General features: G+C 32.2%; 2 protein-coding genes across 2 annotated transcripts; one reads left to right on the forward strand and one right to left on the reverse strand.

Moving 5' to 3' along the window:
- Positions 1 to 6,320: 6,320 nt before the first annotated feature.
- LOC106298895 (protein SHI RELATED SEQUENCE 5) lies at positions 6,321 to 8,230 on the reverse strand. Its single transcript, XM_013735025.1, has 2 exons — positions 7,285 to 8,230; positions 6,321 to 6,922 (listed from the first exon to the last, which is right to left on the reverse strand). The coding sequence occupies exons 1-2, from the start codon at positions 7,949 to 7,951 to the stop codon at positions 6,552 to 6,554; spliced, it is 1,038 nt and encodes a 345-aa protein (XP_013590479.1). The 5' UTR covers positions 7,952 to 8,230; the 3' UTR covers positions 6,321 to 6,551.
- Positions 8,231 to 17,307: 9,077 nt separating this feature from the next.
- On the forward strand, positions 17,308 to 19,750 carry LOC106298153. The gene is made up of 7 exons (XM_013734234.1): positions 17,308 to 17,377; positions 17,719 to 18,804; positions 18,895 to 18,946; positions 19,039 to 19,184; positions 19,270 to 19,356; positions 19,452 to 19,580; positions 19,660 to 19,750. Exons 1-7 carry the CDS (start codon positions 17,324 to 17,326, stop codon positions 19,732 to 19,734), a joined length of 1,629 nt encoding a protein of 542 aa, XP_013589688.1. The 5' UTR covers positions 17,308 to 17,323; the 3' UTR covers positions 19,735 to 19,750.
- Positions 19,751 to 25,394: the final 5,644 nt, after the last annotated feature.

Genomic DNA, 25,394 nt, shown 5'->3' on the forward strand with positions numbered 1-25,394 from the left:
TCAAATATTTGGATAGAGAATCAATAATTATTTTAAGTATTTTGGTGTTTTAAGTATACTTTTAATATTTTATATATTTACTATTGATTATTTGTATATATTTTCAAGTATTTAAACCAGCTTAAAAGTATCATATATATTCTAGATGTTTTTATATATATTAAATCTAAAAATAATTAATATATATAAGTCTATAAATCTATTTCGGATACATCCGGGTACCTGGAATACTTCGGTTCGGATCGGATCGGATTCGGTTCTCAAAATACAAAATTTTGAATAATTCAGATATTTAATCAATTTCGGTTTGAGTTTGGTACTACTTTTTCGGATCGAGATCGGTTCGGTTCTTCAGATTCATGTATTTTGCCTAGCCCTTATATTATTGACATGAAAAACAGATAGTTTGAACTACAATGAAATTGTTTTAGTTTCTTATATTTGAACTAAGGGGTGTATTGAAATTGTGTTTGTGTCTTGTAAATTTGTTATAATACCAGTATATTTAATTTGCCGGAAAAAGAAACAAACTAGTAAAATATAGGGGTGGGCGTTTGGATACCCATTCGGGTTCGGTTCAGATCTAGTCGGGTTTCAGGTTTTCGGATTTAAAGATTTCAGTTCCATTTGGGTATTTCTAAATTTCGGTTTGGGTTCGGTTCGGGTTCGGATAACCAATCAAAATTATTTTTAAAATTTTAATATTCATTATATGCTTAAAATTTCTCAAAATCTATAAAACAAAATAATATATTACATATAAATTTGTATAATATATGTCAAAATACCTAAAATTAACATATAAATTGGTTTGATTTCAATATTTGGATAGAAAATCAATAGATATTTTAAGCATTTTAGTGTTTTGAATATATTTTAGCTATTTTAGACATTTACTTTTGACTATTTACGTATATTTTCAAGTATTTTAGACAACTTAAAAGTATCTTATATATTTTGGATGTTCTTAATATATATTAAATCTAAAAATAAGTAATATATTTAGGTATATAAATCTATTTCGGTTACATTCGGGTACCCGAGATACTTCGGTTCGGGTCAGGTTTGGTTTCGGTTCTTTAGATACCAAAATTTTGAACCCGTTCGGATATTTAATCAATTTCGGTTCGGGTTTAGTACTACTTTTTCGGATCGGATTCGGTTCGGTTCTTCGGATCCGGGTTTTTTGCCCAGCCCTAGTATAGACTTCCTATTTACTATTTTGTTTTGTTACCTCTCAAATGCTTTTGTTTGGCATGCATGCATGGATTAATAATGAGGAAGTCCATTATATTTTACATGAAATTTGGTAGGATTTCTTATTACAGATATTCCGACATGATTAAACCACCGATATAATTGTCATAATTTAATTTGTAGTCTCTATGACACCAAAGTTTCCATCAAAGGATCACAGTTTCCACCTTCGACATGATCATTAAATCTCTTTCTTTTATCTAGCCACGCTTTTGTGCTACATAAGCTGCATCTTTCTGACCAATTAAGGTCTATTCGTTGACCACTAACTCACTTTGAGAATTTTACAAATATGACCGAAAATGTAATCGCTTTTGTAAAAGTAGTGAATTAAATCTTTATAAACTTGTATTCCTGATCAAAGAAAATTTAATGTAGTTCTTTCGAGTTATTCAAAACTCAAGTGATCGAAAAACTGAAATAAATGGAAACCTTAGAAGAAGAAATTAAAATGTAAACACGATTAGTGTGTCTGCCACAAAAAAAAAAAAGGAGTGAAATACATTACCAATTTACATAATGTAGTCCAGGTCATTAATGTTCATCGTCCCTTTCTACACACAACTTGGAATCTTCAAAACGATAAATCACGCTTATGTTCAAGTAGTGGAAGACACATTGACGTCTCGTCTCTTAAGACAAGACTTCATATTCGTTATATGTTTAAATCCAACCAAACGGCCACATGATTTTTTTTTTTTCAAAACCAACACACTTACTTTCATAATTTGCTTAATTTGGCTTTAATAATACAAATTAAAATAACTTTTCTTCTTGTCAAAATGTCTCAGGTGTTATAATATTGCGACTATGGCACATGTAGTATAGGAAATAGTGTTACACATGGGATTGATTGATTGATTTTACTGCCCACTCACCTGTATCGTTTTCTTGTATATATATTTTTTTTGTGTAACGTTTTCTTGTATTCAGATCCTAAATCATTTTTTTTAGCCTGACAGAAGAATTGCTGTTTCATTTACTCTTACCACATCTTACTCCATATATGCAAACATAATTGAGAAGAGAATAAGCGTTACCTTTGAATTGGAGAAAACTAAATCAAGCATTCTAGCCATTGGCCTCAGCACCAACCATCTCCATGTTGAACTGATATATACCATTACATAAGTTGATAAGAACAATAAATCAACAACAAACAGGAGTCAGCGGAAGATTCTCCCCTAAGCTACATTCAGAGACTCAATGAAGATTCAAACTTTGAGTCCCTCCTTATCCAAATAATGTAATTTCAAGAATATAAACCCGTACGTCAACATTATTAATGTCTCTACTTATTCAACAATCTAAGGTTTTCGAAACCCTAAAGCTGAGAGGCGAAATCTCGGGCTCGGCATGTAGAGTGTCAACGGAGTGAACAACCTTCGCCGAACTATTCAATACCGAGGAAGAAAAAGAATAAGAAGGAGGAGGAGGAGTCTGCTTGGTCCAAGCCTTGGCGACGACTACAGGGCTCTTCATCAACCAAACATGTCGATCGGATTTTTCCAAATCAAGTTCATGAACGTTACTTCCATCGTCCTACATAGTTAACTCAGATACTTTCTCTCTTCTTAAAATCAAATATTTCTTCCTCTTCTCACAGTTACTTCTAACTTAGTTCTGAATCTAAACTCTGTTTCGTTTGTTTTTGTTACGTCTTCGTGTTTTGACTATAACCCTGAGTTCCTCTTACTCGAAGCGGAGGTGAAAAATCTTGTGAGAGACCCAACCGGTCACTAAATTGGGCTAAAAGCCCATACGCCAAGAAACCTAGTTTTAGTGGCCCATTTTCTATTTGCAAAAGCCTATTCCTGGACACACAGTTAGTTACAATATGTGTCCTTTTAGATGAATGTATAGATCTATGGATCCAAAAAAATATTATGTAAAAACACACACACACACACACACAGGTGAGATAATATGAACACCACCGATTCTTAAGATCCTAATAACGTTATGGATGAAACCCAGCAGCTAAGTTTGCTTGCTCTTTCTCATGTTATCGATCATGCCACTTTTCCTTTAAATATATTTGTATTCCCATTTGGGTAGCGCCTTTGGTTGTGATGGCTATACAATCGACGTACTGAAGCTAATGTAATATAATAAGTATCTTTGAGTAACATTAAAATTATAATTCGTTCATTTTTAGGACTACGTTTACAATAATTGATCTGTACATTTAACATGCATTGATGTATCGTGTATTTAAATGGATACAAACACATTGTCTGGACCACGATTGTGTTAATAAATACACCGAGATTAGAAATAGATGCCGTTTATAGGACAAACGACAAACAAGTAATTATCCTCCAGAATTTAACTAAATCCAAGAGAAGCCCTAACCACAACTTTCGCTCAGTTACAGTGGGGGACCAATCTCTTTCTTTTAACGAACCTTTTTTAATCGTCTTTCATTTGGTTTATACATCTACATTAAAATCTACTTTTTTCAACTAATAACATATGATTCATCTAAGTTTTAGTATTGACTTTAAATTCTGAATTGAAAATATACATCGTTTGTATATAAGACGACATTAAGTATATCACATGGCGTGTAAAAAGAAATTTTACTTGTATTGTTATCAGGCAATAGCCATACACTACATATATAATCTAATAATCGCACGGTTCCTATAACTTGGAAGCTAGAGATTTACGCTGAACTAATGAAAGATATATAATATACTATAAGGTAAATAAGTACAAGTGAGATATCGTATTCTAACAACTCCAACATGATATTTTTTAATTAATGATTGGTTTTTAGGAGGTGAGAGAAGTGAAATGAACAAAAAAATTGTTTCATACGTGTAGATGCGCAAATGGGCCTTAAATTGTTTTTATGCATATACCAAATTTTTTATTTTTTTTGGTAAAATGTTAAATTGCATATACGAATTTTGCTCACATTGTCACTATTTGATATATACGGGTGGATGGTTTCTATGATTTATGAAAAGGGGATTGAGATAAAAGAGAAAGTAGGTGTCCTATCAATCAGAATCGAGTTAGGTATGTGCTTAACAGAAGTTGAAAATGCATTTCAAATCTTTGTTGGATACTAGTCTCTCACCTTGACCATAGACTTTACAATATTTACAATGATATGATGTGCCGAGTCTTTGGACACTTCTTGGCTTCTTGCTTCTTGACCCATAAGTTTCCCTTTTCAACAAAATTAATTAACAATTTACTCGCTAATAACCATCCTTTCAAACTTAACCTAACGTTTTAATGATAATTAATGATGATGATGCCTAACATTTGAACTGTGAGGAAAGTATACGTACCATCGGAACCACATGTGCCTCATCAATACATAATACTATAAAGAAATCCAAAATTAATTAAGAAAATATGGCTAGAGAAAAGCTATTAGCAAAAGGAAAGCCATGGGATAATCCTGTAGAGCTTTTGCGAAACAAGAAGTGAGACTGATTAAGCATAGTATCAGAGCGGATGATCGTGATTTATTGAACAGTTACAGTTATTTGGAAATTGATATATTTTAAAAACAAAACAAAATAAATTTGAACGAGAGAGTCTGAAAGAAGAGATCACATGTCATGAGTCAGACACTACAATTTTTTAGTAACTTCCATCTTCTCCTCTGTCCTTTTAACCTGTCCTAAATCAAGCAATCTATACACGGTACTAGCTAATCATTATTGTCAATAATACAGTATCAGTTCACACATACATACTGTCATATTAATTAAATATCATTTTACTAGGACAACGAAACCAATTTAGACGACATCTATATGTAATTGTGCATCTATAACAGTCATTTATAGATGTGTTTTTTTTGTAACACTTATAGATGTGTATATAAAACTACAAACTGTAAGGGAAAAATTGTTACCAAATAAGAGGACAAGCTACAGACGAATAATAGCCACATCCATGCAAGTAGTGATCAAATAGCTAAACTTGTCATGGTTCTGCAGGGAAGCACATAGTTTGTTATAAATACCCCTATATTACTATCCGTTTACACTTATCTAGCTACGCCGATTAACAAATCACATGTTCCGTATGGACTCGCAATTAATTGACATTCTCGAAATATTTAACCTTACCGTCCTATGTTGTAGATAGGGGTTGAATCTACTGGAATGACACGATATTATCTAAGTAAAAACAAAGTGGCCAAAATAAAGGAAATATGTGTGAAATTATTAGACTCAAACCAGATAAAATATACTCTCCCATTCCTAAAAGATCTATGTTTTAAAATTTTTACACTTTTTAATAAAACATATTAAAACTTAGCTATAAATGCATAGTTTTTTTATAATTTTATATTTCCTATATTTTTAAACCAATAAGATTTTAAAAAATGTAATTAATATTCTTAGACTTCACAATTTCTCATGATTAGTTGACAAAAATTACATTGAAAATATAAAATATGTATCTTTTTGAAACAAATTTTTTTTCTAGAATATAAATCTTTTAGGAACGGATGGAGTAATAAACTAGATTAAACTTGTACAAAAAGTAGATTAAAGTTAATGCAGGAATGAGATTTAAAGTCGCCCAGTTATTGTTCAAAAAAAAAAAAAAATTTATTTTTCCATCTTCCCAGATGTTAGATATATTTCAATAGAGAATTCGAAGGAATTCCATTGGGTAATATAAAAGTTGTTCAATGCCTTCTTAAAATATGTTTTTTTCAAATCTTTCGTCAATGGAACACGAAACCTAGTTAACTCACGTTTGGAACCAGCAAGCAAACGGATAAACGGGGGAAAAAGCAGCTTCGAGCTCAACACCAACCAGAAAGCTAATTCAATATCAAACCCACAAATATTGTTATTTATTAGTTTCTGATTTGACCTTTACTTAAAAAGTACTATATATCGTACACCAATTAAAAAGAGAGATAATTAGTAATACATAAAATTCCAACTAAACGACATTGAAATTGACACAAAGAGATCGATACTACGCAATGAACCAAAAAGAGTTGTACTAGAGACAGTTTCATGTAACGAATAATCACAAGAGGAAACTGAGAAGGTGCAGTAAACAAACAATAAAATTAAATATCAAAAATTAAAACTCAAACATTAATTTAACTCTCATTGATGTTCTTAAAAAGGCGTACCGCGTACGATGTGCATGTTAATCACCACTAAGTAACAACCTAGCTAAGGGAGTTTTATGAACTTGCACGAAGTTTTTAAAAGGCAAAGATGAATACAAAAACAACAACAACAAAGAAAGGCCTCTTATTATTATAACGTTGTAAAGCGGAAATAATATTCAATAACTTAGTCCCTCGGAGGTGTGAAGAATGGCGTACCGGTGATGAAGGAGTTGAGTTGAGTAGGATAAAGCGACGAAGGATCAAGAATTAATCCACTGTTATTGTTTCCGGCAATAGTAACCGCCGTTTTTGCAGCAATCTCTTCGGCATTGGTGGTTGTAGCAGTGGATGCAAGGAGGTTAAGTTGGTGGTGGTGATCTTGATCTGGTCCTTGGTCATAAAGAATGCCTTTGAAGACATGTCCCCCAATGTTCACAGCCGTTTGATAAGCATATTCTTGATCATCTTCATCCTCTTCTATCGAGCTCACTCGAACGCATCGGAAAACCGCCGGTGAGCTAACTTCCGGTGGTAAGTTTTGAATCGCCTCCAACCCTAAATTTCATTCACAGCTATAAGAATAATAAAAAATAAACCTTATCTTTTTAAGCCTCTTTTAGTACATGTTCTTGATTTTATACCCAAATCTATCTTTATATATCTATTGAATAACGTTACATGAAATTGATCTTGGTTATAAACCCTTTTATGTCGTCAGGTTTACCAAGGAACAGTAACTTAGACAAAATAAAGCAGCAGTATCCGGCGGACATCCTCATTCACACGCAAATGATGTTGTACTTCTCCACAAACATTCATAATTAACACTTTGACACTTTTCTTGAAGATTCAACCAATCTTGTAAGCTAAATTCGCTATCATCAATTGGAAAAACACACACCATGATCAAAGTTTACCTGAATTAAAATTAGTATTCACCACACGGGTAGCAAGAGACGATCCACCACCACCATTATGGTCTTTATCATCATCATTATCACCACCATCTACTTCACGTAGGCGTTTAGCGTTTGCGTTTGGCGTTTCGCGGCTGGAGGCTGAATGGTGCTGCAAGGAAGCGAGTTGAGCCAAACGCTCACGGCGTTTAGCAGCAGGAACCCAAGTGCTCTTAACGTGAGTCTGACAGTGAAAGCCTCGGCTCTTACAACAAGTTCTACATCTCATATGAGGACAATCTTTCTTAGCTTGATTCCCACAATCTTGACAATTCATACCTCCTTGTCTCGTTACGGTGAATCCTCCCGGCTCATGATCGGAGACTACGTTGATGTATAAACCCCGGCTCCTGTTATTGTTGTTATTGCCGCTGCTGCTTCCGCTTGGGACCATTCCAAAGGAGTAGAAGTTTGAAGGAGGTGTGACATGTTGTTGTTGTTCTTGTTGTTGTTGGAAGTATTGTGGAGGCCAAATCTCGAAACCCTTGTTGGTGTTATAGATCTCGTCTTTGTAAAGATAAAGATAGTTACTCTTGTCTTGATGATGATGATGATCCTTGTCAACTTGATGATGATCTTGTTTGCTGCTGTTGTTGTCTCTCCCTCCTAGATAGAAAAATCCTGCCATTTATTTTCCAAGTGATAATCAACATCACACACACAACATACCCCAAAGAGATCCAAGAAAGATGCAAATCTTTTCTTTGCTTGGAGAAACTGAGAAAGACTGGATCAACTAAAAGACTGCAAACGCCTCCATGGAATTAGTCTCTCTTCAACATTTTTTAGAGACAACACAATTTTGATCTCTGAAAGTGGAAGTTGCTGGGTTTTCTGTGGATAGAGAGAGAAAAAGGTTTTTAAGACATATAGAGTCCCATGAAGATCTTTTGCTTTGGGCACTTCACTACAGTTATCTTCCAGTTTGAGTGAATCCCCATCACATAAATATAACTCACTATATATTTTTGAAAGAAAGGAAAAAGAAATATAAGCTGTCATTATTTTAAGTAATTTTCTTAGAGTAATCATGCCATCATGTAAGTTTTTTTCTGTCTCAATGGATTTCACGAAATATTCACAACTAGTTTGAGGTGATCATAATTACCCTCTACATTTTTTTAAAAAAAATACATTATTCATCATTATTTCATAGTCGTTTATTACAGTTGAAATTCATATAAACACGAAATTTGAATAATGACTAAGAAATCGGTATTTCAAGATGCAAAATAGTATGCATGAAATGTATTAGTAAAATTTAAAATAACTATTTGTCTTCGTATTTTTAGATTTATAAAAGTTATGATTTGTAAATTCAAATAAAAAAATTCAAATTAAAAAAAGCCGCATATATTTAAAATAAAATTAAACTAGATGAAATAATTTAAATCTCATAATGTTAATCTTTACCAAGTGCTAAAAGGCCACGTGTTAGAACAGGGAGTTTATCTCCACATGTCCCTCCCCCGCAAAACCCTCTCAACCGCTTTTTTTTTTTTTTTTTTTTTTTCCCTCTCAACCGTTTATTTATCTTTTCTTCCCATTTCAATCTGAATTATAATTATATGAAATTCTATAAAAATAGTATGCAACCATTAAAGGGGGTTATCATCAAAAACACTAAAGAGAATTCACAAGAAGAAAAAAATTATTGGTAGTCTTTTCAAAAAGAATTTGGCAAGTCTAACGTCACATTGCTTTGACCTTTTATCGTCACCGACGGTCTTATCGTGAGGTTTTGGTTTACAGATTAATCACGGCGATTAGACCTTCATTGACACAGTCGAAAATTTAACTTTTCGAAGAAGCCTACGTGCGCTAATTTTTCTGTAATTTTAAGTTTTGTTCGTCTAACAAGGGTTACGTGGCACTAATAAAGTGTGTATGCATATTTTTTGTTTTTTGGCCATGACATTATAAAGTATATGTGAGCTATGTGATAAATTCAGTCATGTAGGAAGAACCTTGTCACTTTTTAAAACATTAATAATAATACCAAATCATGTGCCAAAAAATATATCAAAGAAATTTTCGATATACTGTTGAAAATGCTATTTTCAGTTATATGTGATCAAATACGTGATAAATTTTTAAACAAATAAAAGGTCTGGAATTCATGTTTTATACATTGTTTCGGAAAAAAAGAGGGATTTTGATTAGCAATTGAATAGACTAATCAAATTGAACGTTGACTGCATAATGCAATTATATTTATTCTTTGCAGAAAACCAGTGAGATGTGTTTTTTTTTTTTTTTTTTTTTAATCTGGAGGTATCCCAGACCGAGGCCCAGACTAATCTCCAAGGGGAAGTGCAGCCCACGGATGGACCCTCTCTCCGGATTTTCAAATGGGTCATAAAGCATAGGTCTATATCCGCGTGGTCCGGCGTAGGGGTAAATCTGAGAGGGAGGTTCCAACTCACCAGTGAGATGTCTTTTCGCAGTTAGTCCTGACATGTGTTTTCACAGTTAGCCCTCTAACCGGCTTTTTTCAAAAACCATTTTTTCATTTCCTCTAAATTAAACCTCTATACCGGTATTTTTCCTTATTAATTACCTCTTACCGGTATATTTTGTCTTTGTAGGAAACCAGCCAGATGTGTTTCTATAATTAAACCTCTAACCGAGCAATAGATAAGATTATATGAACAAATGGTTTTAAGAAATAGTAAACATATGTGGCCTGTGTTTTAAAAGGGGGATTCGGCTGTACAGCAAACCCTACTCTAAGCTTTAGCTCACGAGTCATTATTGTTACTAGCCGATGAATGGATGTGATCGTCTTCCATTCTTACCCATACTACTACATGAATATTATTTTCTGTATTTAAAATTTCTAGCTCATTCCAGTTGAAGTAGAAAACTTAGCTTTCACGTTCGTATTTAAAATGGAGAAAACATTTAAATAAAAAATTATATTTGGGACTATTTGGCTCTTTTCATTGGAAATGAAAATAGAGCAATTTAACACCACAATAACCCATACACATCTTTGAAAAAAAAAACCATATATACACATAATCTTTACAACATACATACTTATCTTGATTAAAACCGTCAGTGGTTTTATCTGAAACTAGCTACTATTGATTATCACCTCTAAATATTTTATACAAGTACGTAGCAATTGGTCATACATATTCTATAATTGTAAAATTAAAACCACTAAAAATTGGTCATACATATTCTATAATTGGTCATACATGAATATTATTTTCTGTATTTAAAATTTCTAGCTCATTCCAGTTGAAGTAGAAAACTTAGCTTTCACGTTCGTATTTAAAATGGAGAAAACATTTAAATAAAAAATTATATTTGGGACTATTTGGCTCTTTTCATTGGAAATGAAAATAGAGCAATTTAACACCACAATAACCCATACACATCTTTGAAAAAAAAAACCATATATACACATAATCTTTACAACATACATACTTATCTTGATTAAAACCGTCAGTGGTTTTATCTGAAACTAGCTACTATTGATTATCACCTCTAAATATTTTATACAAGTACGTAGCAATTGGTCATACATATTCTATAATTGTAAAATTAAAACCACTAAAAATTACGGAGATGTATTCAATTTAACATTTGATCTGATTTGATTTTTAATAGGGTTTTAGATGATTTCAATAGACCGCAGAGATTTAAGTGATTTTTGTTAAACTACTCTAGAATATCACTTAAAACTATGGGATTTGGGTTTTAATTTTTTTAACTAAAAAATTCTACTCAAACACCCTATAATCACCTGAAAACTTTAAAACTCCACAACTTAAAATATTTTCAATAACAGTGGATTACAAAGTACTTTAATAAATGTCAAATTCAATAACATTGGATTTTAAATGAGTTTTTAAAATTCATGTTTCAATAACAGTGTATTTGTTATTTTAATACAAATCATCTGAAATTCTCGGTTGAATATGTACCCCGTTTTCAGTCATAACTTGGATTGACATTAGAACCGAAGCAAGCGCTTTTGATGATAATAGTTAAGCGATTTAAAAGTTTATATTTTTGTGGAAGTCCCTTTTAGTCTCGAGGCTGACAAATCATTTAGTTTTTTTTTTAATTAAATCGAAGTATCTCCAATCTATTGAAGACTCTAGAAAAAAAAGTGCAATCCAAATATAAAATTTGTTTATGGCATTCAAATATGGACCGAAGACAAGAATTTATATTCATGTTGACAGTGGGTGAGGAACAAATTTAGTTTATTTCTTACATAGTTATATATAGTTTAGATGGGAACAAATTTTCAGAAATGTGAATTATTATACATAAGCGAAAGCAAATTTGTTGAAAAATCTAGCGTAGTGGATATAGACTATAAACAAATATACTGTTAAGAATGTGGTGGATAGATATATCAAAATTTCATAGTATTATTTTATTTTTCTCATAAATGTGTTTTTTAGATGTATCTTTTCGATACTTTATAAATATATTATAAAAATTTGTTCAAATAAAAAGAAATTTACAAATCGATATTCTCATCTTCTATTGCAAATTGTTGACAATCTCGTGTATTTTAAATTGTTCATACATAATATCAGGTCACGAGTGAGATTTGACTTCTCAATTCTTATTGCTAGATTTGATCACGCCTTTTGATCAAATCTTCCGTATCGACGGACCAATTAATACAAACCCAATTTCACAAGATAAAGTCTCACAAATACCATTAGTATCCCCTTGATGATTTGTGTATTTGATTTTATTTTGCTGGGAAAATCCCTTTACTTTTTATAAAAGCTCATTTATTTGCCTCGAAGTCTTGAAGAATTGTGAAAAAAAAACAATCATGAGAAATTGAGCATATACATTCTAAAAGAAAATTCAGGAAATTTGTAACATTTGAAATACCCAAAAACATGATACTTTACGGTTTATATTAACAATTAGTTTAGTCATCGGTCCATACTTTTTTGTAAAAACAAAAAGCTTATTCAAAAATCAAAACCAAGAAGTAGAACATCAAACAATTTTCTCAAAACAAAAAAAAAAGTAGAACATCAAACAAGTATAGGGCCCATTCCAAAACATGAATTGTGTCTAGGAAAAACGGGATTTTCGTTAACTTTTTCGTTACATAATTATTTTTTTTGTCATTGATCCCTAATATATAAATCTAGAATGGCTGTTCGTACTTAATAGTTAATATGTACCGGAAAAATAATCGTATTTACTATTTAGGGGCGAGAGCATGGCCTTTTATATATTTAGAATTTCTTGTTGACTAAATCACTATTTTGTCTTCATTTGTAAATGTAATTACTCAATTTTGGTTTAATAAAAAATCAAGGGAGCTCCTAACTTTGATGACTCGGGATCCTCATGATTAAACTAGTTGCCTAATGTCTCTTTTGTCTTTTTTTTCTTTACTTCATTTTTCGTTTTTTTTCTTCCTTCGATTAACATTATTTTTGTTCTTATAATTTTTGATAATTTGACGAGATTAGTAGATAGCATTGGCTTATTTTTGTGGTGGGTGACATTTATGTTAAGAGACTGGCAAATATTGTCGCGGGTCTGATGAAGTTCTAATTTTGTTCTTCTATAGTTCGTATATAGCTAGAATATTAAATACTTAAATGTCGTCCTAAAACATTATAAACACTAGATGTCTGTAGAATGTCAACATTTGTATAGCAAATATATGTCTATTATCTGCTAAGTTTGATATAGATGTTTTCAAACGTCGACAAAAGAAAGAATGTTTTCAAATTATATATTTCGATTATATCTCTGACTATATTAAATAAATCTATCAACAATGGGTAATGCTATATGTAGTCATGCTTAACAGCTTAAGCCAATGAGGTTATACAACATGTTCAAATGATTAACATTGTCATCCAACATAGTTGCAAAAAAATAAACATTTTCATCCAACATTCTTTTTACTTTATAAAACACCACATAAATCATCGTATTCTTAGGAAAAACATATATATCTTTTTAAAAACATATATATCAATTGTTTATAATTTATAAAAGATGTGTCTAGTTTCGGGAGAGTCAAGCTTCAATCCACCAGGAAAACATCAAAATAATACATCATTTTGAGGTAAAAATGAGGATATGAATAATGTTACATTCTATTTGAGAAAATACTATTTACAAAACTCATTTTAATGTTAAGATTTTTTATTTGTGTAACAATCTCTAAAATTTTACAAAACTTCATCGTATGCATAAAAACAATCATATACAAATATTAATAAATGTTTTTTGTTTAATTTGTGAATAATAATTAAAATTTTAATGTAATTATAAACAACAAGTTAATTAAATACTTAAATATAAAATTTATAATTTAATAATGATATATATAAAATAAAAAACAGAAAATAAAAAATAACATTAATAATACATAACTATTACAAAAATACAAACAAATTTAACACAACATAGAATAATTCTTGTCAAAAATAGTATTGTTTAAATAGAACTCTATTATTGTTTAGTATGGGGTTATGTAATTTTAATGGTGTAAGAAATACTTTATTCAAACAAAATTAAAGTTTAGTTGAAATTTTAAAATAAATTATTATAATTTTAAATCTTATCGAATAAAATGTATCATTAAAATGAACAAGAAGTTGAAAAATGAATATATTAAAAACCAATGGAAGAAATGAAGAAAACCATTTCAGTGAAACTCAAACTCAAAATAAGTTTGCAGTTTACAAAAAAAAAACTCAAAATACGTTTACTTCATTTTGAGAAAATAAATGAAAAAAAAAACAATTAGAGATGGTCTAAGTTAACCCAAAGCTGAATCAACGTCAATCTAGCCGTAAATTCTAGTAGTAATACTTGTCATCAAATTGTGTGCACTGGAATGATTATAAGAGGTGATCCGAGATTTTTTTCCCAGTCGAGGTGATCTAAGATGTTAATGTTATTAGTATGTTTCGATAAAATGTAATTACGATTTTTCACCTCCCCCAAGTCCAGCAGAGAGTGAAGAATGAGCAAAGGTAATCTTATTATAGGAAAGATTCAAGAATAAGGATCACCTCCGGTTATTATTATGCTGATGTCTATCACAGTATCACTCTCGAGCCTTGTGCTCACCTTTCTTTTCGCGGCATCTCTCCCTCTCTCTCCATCTCTTTATATATATGCTACTCAATCATTCTTCTCACTAACAGTATTTTCCGACAATCTTCTCAATGATTATATCTATTATCTATACGTCGTGTTAGAAAAAAGCTATATCTTTTAAGACGAGACTCATTTAAGCAGCTAGTGTAAAGTAAGGATTTAGATGTGAATCCGATCTTTATAAAATGTTAGGAGTATTAAGTAAAAAGAAGATTTATGTTCGCTTTTAATGTGAGTGTAAGTTCATTTTCCCTGCTACATATTTCATTATGAACAATTCTGAGACTTAACAAACAAATTTTATTTGTAATCTATAACAAATGAGAAAAATTCTAAGAAATTACAAAATACGAAAACTCTAGGAACACCGATTACATGATTTAAATATTCATTGCCAGACCCAATAATAAGACCTTACAAAATTAGCAAAACCTTGACAATTCAGTATCTATTTAAAACGAATCAGCTATGATATAAATTAACACGTTTACTTTGGTTAACTATCAACTGTTTTGGTTTTCGAGAACTTAGAATACCATCTACAATGTTTGTATACATTAATTAACAAATATAGTTCAAGCCAAAATCTAAGCTAATTACCAAAACATATGATATTTTGAGTATTTTGTTATTTATGCATCCATTAGTATCAAACATAATTGAAACTATATGAAATAGACTCGACCCTAGCTTACTAGGTCCTCAACGTTAGAAAACCGTTCACTCGCTTAAGTATTACATAGTCTTGTGGTTTCATGAACTGGTGATATACTGGCTTAAAACATTAATTTGTCTGCTCTTTCCTTGATAAGGCTTGCTTTTAACTCGCATATACAACGTACTCATTATAAAAATAACCAAGTTACGTTTTCAAAACTGTTTAGTTAACTAAGTGCTTTTCAGCTAGTATTTTTTTTAAACCTATAAAAGTTTTTTCTCTCTCTCTTCATCTTCTATATGCTATAATGCTAATACATAGCCATTATTTTTTTTATTTTTTTTTGATAACATACATAGCCATTATAATGTCTGTGTAAAACATCAGTAAATATGAATCGCGTTACTCTCACAAGTATACAGTCATGACTCATGTAAGTAGATTTGAACGAATGGATGCATTTTCTTGTAAAATAACATTTTCTCCGTTACGCCTTTGTGACCATATCATTTTTTTGCTTAAAGCTAAGTTATAATTATGCTCTTTCCGCTAAAAACGGGTTTTGTCTTGTTGGAAATAAAGGAATGAAGTGACTCAAAGCGTCTTCCTAAAGCTAAGATATTCGATTTACTGCGTTAAGAATAACTTTATTCCATTACAAAACGCGAACAATACTTTGAAAACAAAAGCGAGGGAGAAAAAAAACTAATGTTTGATTTTGAAGATGTCCCTAGTGTTGATATTCTTGTGCAGTCACCTACTTTATACGAATTTACTACCGTACGTATATATAACAACAAAAAACGAAAAAAATATACAAGGTGATCTGATGATTGTAACTGTAGTTCATGAATACATGGCAAGTTAAGTATAATAAGCAAGTCTAATTCTGTAACCCTACGCGACGAACACTGCATGCCAATAGTAGAAACAGTACGTACGATCACGAGATCAAACTTCTACGTACTTTACTTTCTTAGGATCCCTCCACTTGTAGGCACTAGCGCCATGCCACGGGTCCCCCTGCATTAGCTTTATGGGCCTCATAAAAGCCCGTGGGACCGTCTCTCCATCCATGCACATGCTTCACATTAAGCTCTAGCATGTTGTGTGTATATAAAAATACTAGTCTTAATACGCATATTTAAGTACATATAAGCGTATAATCTAATAGCCCTATATATGCCTTTTAAGGAGAAGAGACCGACCGAAGAAAAGACAGCGTTGTGGTCTCCACGAAGGTTACAAAGACTCATTGTCATTTGTCACGTGACCACCACTATTCTTCAGAGTCTTATAATATGTGTGTTATATAGCTTATATGTATAAACATTTATTTATAGAATTTAGATAGTTTTGTATTTGCTTGTGGACCATTCAAGAATCTTTAGCACTATACTCTAGTTTCAGGTTAAATAAGCGAGGGCCTATAAGATCTATAGAATTTAATATTAAGCATTCAGCATCAATATGCTTTGGCCCAAGACTGTGGACGTTAGTGGGTTTTGCTTTGGGCATTACAACCGAAGTGTACTTTACCATGACTTCTAAGCTGATGGGCTTAACTTTATAGCCCATTGCACACATCTGGAACTTTTTGTGTTGAGAAATAGTATTATTTTTTGCGTTAAGGGTAATATTTTTTTAGTGCATCATCGTTTTGTCGTTTTCAAAAGTTGTATGGAATCCAGTGGTGGCTTGAAACTCTAATGGAAGAAGTATGAGCATCAATGCTTCTTTGGAGTTTACATCCTAATCGTTCCATTCGATTAGACTTCCATATATAAACCGCCTAACGTAACGCATATTTAACATTATTATTTCTTTTAAATTAATTAAGTTAATCATCAAACTGCTAATGTGGGTTTGCTTAATTTTTATTTAAATATTTTATGGACACTGATTAGTAATTGGTAGTTAATAAAAAATAATATATATATATAAAAGAATCAAAACTATTTTTCACAAGAAAATAACATAAAATTAATCAGGAAAAGGATATATATCGAGATTTTTTAAAAATTGGGTTAAATTAAATTAATCGGAAAACCAGAAGACTAAGGAGTTATTTCTTTTTATTTGGCTAATTAAAAACGTTAATTATAGAAAATTAAGATTCGGTGGCTGATTTAGAAAATATTTCCTTTCTCAATATCTCGTCGACTCAATAGAAGCTTCGATCGTTTCCCTGAAGAAAAAGATTTATCGTTTGCGTCTCCGATGGCGTCTCACTGGATCCCTGAAGATGACTTTCGTCTCAGAAAATCCATCGAGGTTTTAGCTTTCACGAAACCCTAATTTCCACTATGTTTTTTTCTTCTGCAATCTTCTACTACATCACATGTTCTTGTCTTTTCGTATCTCGTGTTTTTGTAACGTGATGATGTTACTGCATCTTGAGCTAAAACCCTAGATCACTGCAGCGTTTAAACCCTAGAATCAACTAGCTAGCTTGCGTCTCAAGTAATTCAATCAAAACTTGATTAGATGGACTCTTACGAGTTTCTTATTGATTATTTACCGATATGATAAAGATCTTGAATATTGAAATCCAGTATTTTCAATTTTTAATCATTATTTGCAATTTTCTAATCAATATTCTTGTTATAATATAGAATGGAGCTTCTCTAGAGTCACTAGCTAAAGGAGCAGTCAAGTTCTCTAGGAGATTCACACTTTCTGAACTAAGAGATCGATGGCATTCTCTTCTGTACAACCCTCATGTCACATCTCTATCTTCATCAGTCGCATTCGATTACACGTACTCGGATCAGTTTCTTCCACAATCTCATCATAACCAACACAGAACACCAGTCAGGTCGCAGTATTACACGGCGTGCAAGAGGAGGCGTTTGGAGGAGATGTATCCTCTTAGTAACGTTGATAACAGTGTCATTAACGAAGATCTTGATCACGCTGCTTTTGGAGGAAACGCGTTTGAAGGGTCAGAGTATTTGGACTTGGAGTTTGATGCGGTTGATTTGGCAATCATTCATAACTCTTTCCCAGGTATCATGCCTCAAGAAGCTGATGGTGATGGAATAGTGAATCAGTTATTCAACGATTGCGATGTTTCGAACACAACAACAACAGCAAATGCATTAGAACAGCTTTTGCTTCAATCCTTCAACGAGACAACATCAGTGTCACATGACCAAGCGGAGACTTGGATTGATCCAGAGTATTTGCCAAGCCAACCTGAGGAGTATTGTCATAGTGCTATGTCATTGCCTGATTGGGACCCGCATCCAGAAGTCATTAACGGTGTTATCATATGCACTTTAAACAAAGAGTCCGATGAGATTCCAGATACCGATGATATTGACTTTACTATGTACACACAGAAAGCTCGAAACCCGCCATCATCACTGAGGAAGCTTATGAGACCACCTCCGTATCCGAACAGAGGACCATCATCATCGTCATCACAAGCCAGAGGTAATAATGACATGTTCCACAGTTCTGGTAGTGGAGATAGTGTTGTTACAGAACAAGGAAGTTGTTCTAATGCATTCAAGGCTAGCTATACCGAGAAAGCTACTTCTAGTTTTACTACAACTACTTCAACATCACAACAACATTATGAACATACTTTGAGTTCGGTGATGGATATAACTACTCCAATGTTACAAGAAGAGGAAGACAACGATGAAATTGAGAGTGATGAAGATTTGCCTTCATATTCAGATGTTGAAACTATGGTATATAAACTCTTACAAGCCTGTGAATATTATTTGTCTTTTCTTGTTTAATTTTACTGAAACTGTGTTTCTTTTTCTTAAACCAATCAGATTCTTGGCATGGACCTTGAACCGGTTGGTCAAGACCTGTACGAACTGGAAGGTAACTAACTAAGCTGTCACACAATCTGTAGTTTTTTTTTTTGCCGGTTCTTGTCTTTTGTGTAACAAAGATGTGATGATGATTGTGTGTAGCGTCAAGATATCGAACTGAGGAAGTGGCGCGAATGATAATGAGATTAGAGCAGAGTTCTAAGTCTTACATGAACCGTAACATCACTTCTCATGAAGCTTTTGCTATGCTATACGGAAGCTCTAAGCATTACATTAATAAACCGGAGGTTATTGAAATATTCTTTTGAATGGTGCTTAACTAGAGTTACTAATCATTTGTTTAAAATAATAAACGTTTTCAATATTATTCAGGTGTTACTTGGACGAGCGACTGGTGAATATCTAGTGGATATCGACTTAGCAAAGTCAGGATCTTGGAAAAAAATCTCTAGGCGACAGGTAATGACGTTATTTCATAATATTACATGTATTGTTTTTTTATATACCTTTTTGATCAATGGAGAGTTTCAAAATGTGGTTTTATTTGATTTTAGGCTCTAATCAAGTTGAAGAAAGATGGGTGTTTTGTAATCAAGAATCTTGGCAAGTTTTCTATATGGATAAACGAGAAAGAAGTTCAACATGGAGAGATTGTTAATCTCAGTAACAATAGCTTAATCCAGGTGATTATTTTTTGTTACTTGTGTTTCAATATTAGGTTAAAAAGAACCGAAGCTGATCAATCTCGTTACGTGTTTGCAGATACGAGAAATGTCGTTCATATTCGAGACGAACGAGAAAGCAGTCAAAAGATATCTAGATGAAATTCACAAATGAAATTATATATGTATAGCTATTACTCGTGTTAGTAAAGACTTTTTTTTTTGAAAAAAAATATAGTGGAGAGACTTTATGTTAAAATACTTGTACGATCATCAAAACGTAACACTTGACATTGATCCAATCAAAAGTTGGATGATTTAAAAAGCTGGGGTCTTTTCGTTTATTTTTTTGAAAAGTCATCGTAAGATGAAAGAAAAGGTGAGAAGAACAAAAATCGAATCAATTCGATGAAGGATCTATGTGTGTATTGATGCAAATAATGGGCAGTGTAGTATATAAAATAATGTGGGCGTATTCGTATACTTTATATATATATAAATAATAATGTGGGGCGTGTTCGTATACTTTAAATTAATGAAAACTCCCAAAGTGGACCAATAAATCATTAAATTCGCTTAATAGAAAATCATGAATCGCTGTTAAGATTCGATGGGTTTCGATATTGGCCTACCCACCTTCTGTCCATACAGATCCAACTAATTCCTTTATTTTATTCTAAATTTTATAAATACTTTACCAATGGCGTCATGAATATAGTTTTTTTTCGCTTAAAAGTCATGAACATAGTTACATAAATAAAAGAGGATCACTATGAATGATTTTGATGACATAGCAATGAAACTTTTTTTTTGAACAACACAAAGCAATGAAACTTAATTTCGATCTTTCTTTAGTCGAAAACACTAAAAAGAAACGTGTAGATTAATCTGAATCAGAAAATGAAGTGAAAGAAGATGAGGTGGTGACCGTCGACAAAGAAAAAAAAGAAGAAGATGAGGTGGTGACCGAGTCGAAATCAAAGTGTAGAGTTTCGAACAACGTACGAGAGACACGACGGCCCAGCTAGCCACGTGCGGTCGCTCTTCTTTCACACCCCTTCGTCCACCTTCATTTGGGACTAACATCAAAGTTTACGTTTTGAAATTCAAAGTCTTAAAAAAATGTCAATAATGAATAATTGACATCATGAAGAAGTGCTTCCGCTCTCTCTCTTATCTCTCTCGTATCTTTCAGAGAGAGCGTTGAAGCTTTGTTCATCGGATCTTTTCCGATTAAGGTTCCCGATGGTCGGGTTTATGACTCTGAGAAGCGGTGGATCCTTTATCACCGTCTTCGCCGGTTTATGGTCTCCGGGAAAGGATGGCTCCCATAGCATCATCTTTCGTCGGCTTCTCACCGGTTTTTTCCGGTTGGTCTCGATCTGCGTTTTTGTTCTTTTTTAGTCCGATCGACTCTTGATCTGAAGCTCCGATGTCTCTTTCCTCCTTTTTTTTAGGGTCGTAGCCATCTTCAAGCTTATCTGAATCATTAAAGATGGAGTTAGCTCATGCAGGAAAATTGGTTCTCGGATCGATTGAAGACGATTGATGGTGTTTTAAAAAAACGTAGATCTGTTACTTTAGATTCCAAACTTGAACTTCCGTGAAGGCCGCTTTGATTGGTTGGCTTTTCACCGGTTTGGCTTCGTCGTTGACGGCGCCTCTTCGCTGGCACCGGAGGAAGAAGATGGTTCCGCGTCTCGACGCGTGTACTTTGAGCGCAAGACGGTTCATACACGTGGTGGCGTCGTGACTTTTTTTCCCCAACGGGCCGAAAGATATTGAGTTAATGCGCCTTGTGTTTCGGGTCTTTCTGTTGTTTGTATATTGGGCCTTCTGTTGGGTCTTTTACGTTTAAGTGTGCTTTTGTTTAGGCCTTTTGTATCATATTGTGCTGGGCTTTGGCCCTCTGGCTTCTGTCCCATTAATATATTTTCCAGTGAAAAAAAAAAAAATTGACATCATGAACTACCTAATTTCAGCAAGTTCTTATGATTTATTAACAGCATCTAGGCTAGGGGTCGGCGTTTGGATACCCATTTGGATTCGGTTTGGGTCTATTCGGGTTCGGTTCGGATCTATTCGGGTTTCGGGTTTATGGGTTTTCGGGGTCAAAGATTTCAGCCCCATTCGGATATTTCTAAGTTTTGGTTCAGGTTCGGTTTGAATCTTTGCGGGTTCGGTTCGGGTTCGGATAACCCATTAAAATTATTTTTAAAATTTTAAAATTCATTATATACTTTAAATTTCTCAAAATCTAAAAATAAAATATTATATTACATACAAATTTGAATAACATATGTCAAAATACCTAAACTTAACATATAATTTGATTTTGTTTGAATATTTGATAGATAATCAATAGATATTTCAAATATTTTTGGTGTTTTGAGTATATTTTGGCTATTCTAGACATTTGCTTTTGACTATTAGTATATATTTTCAAGTATTTTGGATAATTTAAAAATATCTTATATATTTTGGATGTTTTTAATAGTCATTAAATCTAAAATATATATTTATATAAGGGGGTATAGAAATCAATTTCGGATACATTTGGGTACCCAGAATACTTCGGTTTGGGTCGGATTCGGTTCCGTTTTTTAGATACCACATTTTTTAACACGTTCGGATATTTAGTCAATTTCGGTTCGGGTTCGGTACTACTTTTTCGAGTCGGGTTCGGTTCGGTTCTTCGGATTCAGATTTTTTCTCCAGCCCTACTCTAGGCTTCTAAACTAAATATAGAAACAAAGAAATTATCTATTTTGACCTAATTTTTATTTGCCATGATCTTATGATATTTAAATGTTTTTCGCCATGATTATCCTCTAGCTAGTTGCTAAATATAGAACATGACACTATGAGCGTGGGTCCATTTTGTTCCCTAGCTCGCATTATCAAAGTTACAACTAATCTAAAGTAAGCTTGCTTCAGAAGCCGGTCACAAGAGACTATGTATTATGTGCCCTCTATCAAATAATATCGATTATGCTAGTAGTTTTACCTATTTATTTTTAGTTCTTTTTTACAACTACTGGTGGTTAGGACACATTTTTTTGTGATCGATAAGAAAGGTCGCAGACTCGCAGTGAAGAGCCTAAAGGCTGAATGGTATTTCTATGTGGAGTCCTAACAAAATAGTATGAGCTAGATACATGTATGTTGTGTTCCAAACAAAAAAAAAAGGTAGATACATGTATTCTTGAATTTTTTAATAAGATTTTGCAGTACCTATGAGGCTATGACTAATTATGATACTTGCCAGGGTTCTATATGGTTTAAATGTTCTTTAACCATTCGCCTTTAGTTAATTGTCAAATCTTTTATATGCTACTTTTCAGGATTAGAATTTAGGAATGTACAAGACATGGTGCTACTAGATTACACTCCTGAGAATTAAAATATTCGTTATAATCTTTAGTTACTACATGATAGTGGGTCTAGATTTTGAAACTTATCCTTGGCATCTCATCTACAAATCATTTAATATGCATACGGCCCTTTAAAGTTTGGGAGAATTTTTATGATAACCACAGTGGAGTGGAAGAAAAAATAAGAATATAGCCATGCATCGAGAAGTGCGATAATTTGGTACCAAAGTGGACCAATTTCTCATTCTCGTCGCGTGATTATTTGAATGAATTATGTGATATTGTGATATACTATATTTGGCAAATAGTTCGTACAGAACAATAAAATCACAACAATAATATATCACAACGAAGAAAATTAAAAATAAAAGGGAGAATACGAAGAAGAATAAAAACAAGACATAAAGGAGGAAACAAAGAATTGTTTTGCATATATATATATATATAGAGAGAGATGATATTTGATTGTGTATTATTTGAAAACAAAATCTGACTATACTAAATATATTTCTATGATAATATAGATTTAAAGTTGTGGTTATGGAATATCGTAAAAAAATTATAAAATATATGTTTGTTTAAAAAGTTTCAAAACATATTATGTGTAGAAAAAAATCTATGTTTTTACTATGTTAAATTCAAAGTTTAATAATTGTTCTAACAGAAACTAAAAGCAATTAAAAGTAGAAGGGAAAAACATATTTGTAAGAATAAAAAAAAATGTATATCAAGGGTAATATGACAATTATTATACAAATATCATAGCTTTAGTTCTCTTATGGTTATATGCTTAATTTGACGATCTGTTATAATAGACATGTACCCAAATTTCCCTTAAAGTTTTGTCTCCGGTTACAAGCTACATTTCTTTCTTTTTTTACACTAAGAATTATTCTCATCAATTTTATTAATTACAAAACTAGCTAGCCAATTTGAGAAAATAGTGATAAATATAGCATTTTATCATTTACATAATCTTGATATTTTAACGATGGAATGAGATTTTAGAACTCAGTAAAAATAACAAAATAAAAAAATAACAAAAATGTGAAATCTAAAGTTTTCATAAAAGGGCTGAAACATATTTGATATATTTTTTTGAAAGGGAAAGATCCACCACTAGGCCAACCTACCGGTCAACTATGTTGGAGACCCCGCTTCACACACCCTCCTTCGAGAAAAAGTTTTTTTGTAACTTGACCTTCAAGGAAAAGTTCTTCAATGGCTTCAACCATAATCTGCCAAAACAGAGATAACACGAAAACATTGTAAACATTTTGGTAACAAAGTGATATATATATATATATATATATATAAGAACCGGTTCTTAGTTTTTTTAGTTAAAAGTTAAGAGACGGTTTCTTATATTCCGATAAGAACCTCGCCATAAAAACTTCCATTAGAGCATGATTAACCCCGATCTCTTAGCCGAAGTTCTTAACTCATGATTTGAGATTTTTTTTACACTTTTTGGATAAAAGACGGCTGTTATATCTCTTATCTAAAAGACGGTTCTTAGCTTTTCTTAGTTAAAATCTAAGAAAAGATAAGAACGATCTCTTAACCGTAGCTAAGAACCCCAGTTAAGATTACCTATATATACATATATATATATATATATATATATATATATATATATATATATCACTTTGTTACCAAAATGTTTATAATGTTTTTGTGTTAACTCTGTTTTGGCAGATTATGGTTACGTTGGATCTTCATTCTCTGTTTGTACCTATAGTGCATGACTGCATAAGCTTTACTATAAATAAATAGAATTTAAATAACCAAAATGCCACTCAGCGAAAACAGCCAGAGTAAACCAATCCGCTAAACATAGGTAGCTTTGTATTTTCTCCTTCAATTATTGGTTGAATTTGATGCTTTTAGGGGACACTTCCTGGAAAACAGCGTACTATTATCTTCCATATAAACTTAATACTATGTTATGAACAATGCACATGCAGTGTTTCAGATATTATACATTCAAAATATATTATGTTGTATAGTAAATTTTATAGTATGCATATGTGATTATAAAACTGTTGGGATTTGAAAACATAAAAATAAAACGGTTAGGAGCTGCATATCTCTAGAAAAACTATCAATCCATCCACTATCAACGAGTTAGTTAAAAAAATTTAAATTAATATACCATTAAAATTTTCATACATGCTGCAAAAAAGAAAATTGATTCGATTCAGAATTAGTTTGATCAACCGAACTCAAAATTGGAATTTAATATTAAATATTTATGTCTCTTACGTCTCGTAATGTTATGCTTCTAATATATTTATCATTTTGTTTTTGAATTGAATATGTAGTTTAATTAGTGGTTTGTGTTAATATTATCAATATACCATCTGGTCAGTTGGTTTGTATTAATGTTCTCAATGTATTGTACCTGGTCAGTCTAACTTTTTTTTAATGAAGTTTATGTTCGCATACAATGTACGCCATT

Source organism: Brassica oleracea, chromosome C6 (assembly GCF_000695525.1).
Source record: "Brassica oleracea var. oleracea cultivar TO1000 chromosome C6, BOL, whole genome shotgun sequence".
Lineage (NCBI taxonomy): Eukaryota > Viridiplantae > Streptophyta > Magnoliopsida > Brassicales > Brassicaceae > Brassica > Brassica oleracea.